We start from the raw sequence: 3,260 nt of genomic DNA, 5'->3' as shown, positions 1-3,260 counted from the left end.
CTACTTCCTGTGGGCGGTACCCCTGGAAGCGTTTCCCGGTTTGTTCTGTCCGGAGCGCCGTACGGGCACTTTGGAGACGGGGATTCTCGTGCGTGCGGGGGGAGGAGCCTGGGTCTTTGGTTGCGCGGCGCTGGCTTCCAGGACGGAGGGGAGGGACGATTGGCTGACGGAGTGCGGCGGCGGTGGGGACTGCCGGACGCTCAGGGGGATCTTGGAGTCCCGGGGCAGGCTGGTGCTCCCCTTCAGCGAGCGGAAGGACGGGGGCGACGAGGAGGACGACGGCGGGGTGGTCTGCGAAGAGGGGCTGAGTTTGTATTCGGTCGAGGGGGACGGCGTGCTGGACAGGTCGTCCTCCTTGTCCTCTTCCTCCGGGTCGTTGTAGAGGTCGTAGAGGTTGTCCCCTGAGCAGCTGTCCCGCGACAGGATGATCCTCTCGCTGCGCTGGATCCCCTCGTCGACCGGCGTGGCGGTGGGCGTGGCGGTGGGCGTGTCCCAGTACCCCTCGTCGCTGAGCAGCTCCTTCTCGCCGGGCGAGGTGGGCTGGCGGGCGCCGTACGTGTGATGGTGGGCCGCTGGTGGGGGGGGCTTCGCCGTGCCGCGGCTCCCTGCCGCTCCGACCACGGGGATCTTGCTGAGGCCCAGGGTCTTCACCTGGGGGGTCTTGCGGGCGGTAGTGGCTCCCTGGTGGGGTCTGAGAAGAGCCGGGGAGTTGTCCCCGGTGGAGGGCAGCATGTGCCACAGCCCCTGCATGTCGGCGTCGTCCACCCCTTCCGGGCTGGCCATCTCCTCCCCTCCTCCCATGTAGGCGACCACGCCGCTGCCCGTCACGTGCTCCGGCTGCGGGGGGGAGACCTGCGCCCGGGACGGCAGCGAGGGCGGCGGCGAGCTGGCGATGGAGGAGAAGGCGGAGCGGGTCAACTGGGAGGAGGGCAGCGGGCGCCTGGCCGGAGATCCCTGAGAGGTGGGCGCCGTTCTCCTGCCCGTGGCTCCTTCCTCCGCGCTGGCGCCGTTCCCGTTGCCGTTGCCGTTGCCGCCGCCGCCGCTGCTGCTGCTGCTGGTGCCGCTGCCGCCGTTGGCCCCGCTCAGCACTTCCTCCTCGGTGTCGGCGATGATGTCGCCGCAGCCGGTGAGCGAGTCGAAGCTCTTGAGCGAGGTGACGTCGGTGAAGAGCAGCGAGCAGAGGCGGTCCACCGACGGCTCCGACGGCGGGTCGGCCGCCACGGCACCGCAGCGGCGCTCCGGCTGCGGCGTGGCGAGCGACGCGGCGCCCCCGGAGCCGGCACGGGCCTCGGGGCCTCGGGGCTCGTGCAGCGGCGAGTCGGTGGGCGTGTAGGGGAAGGCGGGGCTGGAGGAGTCGGCGCCGGCGTCGTCCGCCGAGGCGGCGAACTGCGGCGAGACGCTGCCGGGGGAGGAGTCGTGGGTCTGGTGGTGGGCACACGGCTCGGGGTCCGAGGCGTCCTCCAGGGGCCGGTGAGGCAGGGGCTCCAGGGTCAGCGTGATGTCCACCTGGGCGACCTCCACCTCCCGGGCCTCGTCCGCCGCTGCCGCCGCCCCCGCCCCGCCGCCCCCGTCCGCCTCGCTCGTCCTATCCCGGCTGCGTCTCCAGCGCATGCTGCTGAACAAGCCCTTCAGGCCCCGCCCCCGCCGGGCCAGCCCCGCCCCCCCGCTCTCGGCGGTTCTCAGGCTGCCGCGGCGGAGGAAGGAGAAGAAGCTGAAGGACTTGCTGAGCGACCGTACGGGCACGGCCTCCAGGCTGCCCCCGACGCCTCCTCCTCCGCCGCTGCCGCCGCCTCCTCGTCCTCCACCTCCTCCCCCCAGTGCCCCCCCGCTGCCCGGGCCGTCGGGCCCCGTGGGGAGCCCGTCGTGGGTCTTGCTCCGCACCAGCTCCACAGGGGCCGCTGGTTCCGCCGCCGCCGCCGCCGCCGTTGCCGCCGTTGATCCGTGGCCGTTCTCCGAGGAGGAAGGATTCCCGTTGCTCACGGCTCCTTTGTTCCTGAAGGAGAAGAAGCCGGCCATCCCCGAGCCGGTGCGTCGTTTGCCGAAGAGCTTGAAGGCGGCTTTGTTGATCTTCCCCGTGGGCTGGGGGTCAGCGGGAGGCTCCCCGCACTCCGACTGCACCTCCATTACCTAGCACTCCGACCGCTTGATCGCTCCCACACACTCGCTCACGCACGCACACACACACTCCTGCTCCCTCTCCTTTCTGGTTTCGATCTGTGCAGTGCGCACACACACACACACACTCTCTCTCGCACGCGCGTGCTCCCCTCTCTTTCTCTCATTTGCTGCCTCTGTCTCGTTCCTTATCCCTCTCTCTCCAGCTCTCGCTCTCTCTCTCTCTTTCTTTCAGCCCTGCAGTCTGCTGCTCTTTCACTCCCACTCTGGCTTGCTCTAACGCCTGCCTGCTGCTTTTCTCTCTCCCTGCCTCCCTCTATTCCTCCCCTCAATCCCTCCTCCCATGCCTTCCCCCCTCCCTCACTGGCTGTTGCGCTCTCTCTCTCTCTCTCTCTCTCTCTCTCGCCCAAACACTCAGGGACACATTTACACACACACGCTGGGTGCTGCTGCTCGCTGTAGCCATGGCAACTCGGTGGGCTAAGCAGCTTTCGTCAGAGCTGGCAGAGTGCCAAGCCCCCCTTTTCCTCTCCTCCCCCTTTCTATCCATCACCTCCTCTATGCCTCCGTCTACTCCTTCCCCTCTCCCTCTATCTCTCTCTCTCCCTCACTCTCCCTTCATCTCCCCGCATCCTTCACATGTCTCGATTCACCGAAAGACTGCTCAAATTATTTATCGTTTATTGCTTGTGAAACTTGCATTCCCTCCTCTTAACCTGCAGTGTGTGTGTGTGTGTGTGTGTGTGTGTGTGTGTGTGTGTGTGTGTGTGTGTGTGTGTGTGTGTGTGTGTGTGTGTGTGTGTGTGATGACTGTGTGTGGAATAGAGCATATAGGCACATGCCCATATGTTCGGATTACCTCATTTTGGTAGATTATGCGTGCGTTGACTGGAGTCATGCTGGGCCTCCCTAGAAGTCTGACACGTTCCACACTGAAGCTTCTTCAGTGTGTCTGTGTCGGCCCGCTTAGCATTGCTTTTATACTGCTACATAAAGTGTTGTCGCGACTCCAAGGATACACTCACTTTGCATTACAGGTTCAAGAGCGACTGGTAGTACACGTGTGCTCTGTGTGTGTGTTTCTGTGTGTGTTTGTGTGTGTGTGTGTGTCCCTCTACAAGTTCCTCCGCTAGATTTGGACCAGA

General features: G+C 65.5%; 1 protein-coding gene across 1 annotated transcript; it reads right to left on the bottom strand.

The window, feature by feature from the left end:
• On the bottom strand, positions 1-2,337 carry amer2 (APC membrane recruitment protein 2). Its single transcript, XM_056584841.1, has 2 exons — positions 1,847-2,337; positions 1-1,723 (listed from the first exon to the last, which is right to left on the bottom strand). The coding sequence occupies exons 1-2, from the start codon at positions 2,122-2,124 to the stop codon at positions 1-3; spliced, it is 2,001 nt and encodes a 666-aa protein (XP_056440816.1). The 5' UTR covers positions 2,125-2,337.
• Positions 2,338-3,260: the final 923 nt, after the last annotated feature.

This window comes from Gadus chalcogrammus, chromosome 23 (genome assembly GCF_026213295.1).
Source record: "Gadus chalcogrammus isolate NIFS_2021 chromosome 23, NIFS_Gcha_1.0, whole genome shotgun sequence".
Taxonomy (NCBI): Eukaryota; Metazoa; Chordata; class Actinopteri; order Gadiformes; family Gadidae; genus Gadus; species Gadus chalcogrammus.
This window is presented reverse-complemented; position numbering and strand designations above follow the sequence as displayed.

What these genes read in the sequence shown, in the direction of transcription:
- amer2 (XM_056584841.1), bottom strand. Translation starts at nt 2,124, where the DNA reads ATGGAGGTGCAGTCGGAGTGCGGGGAGCCTCCCGCTGACCCCCAGCCC. An exon ending in CACGACGGGCTCCCCACGGG is followed by an intron (nt 1,724 to 1,846) that starts GCCCGACGGCCC and finishes ACGGTCGCTCAG; the next exon opens with CAAGTCCTTCAGCTTCTTCT.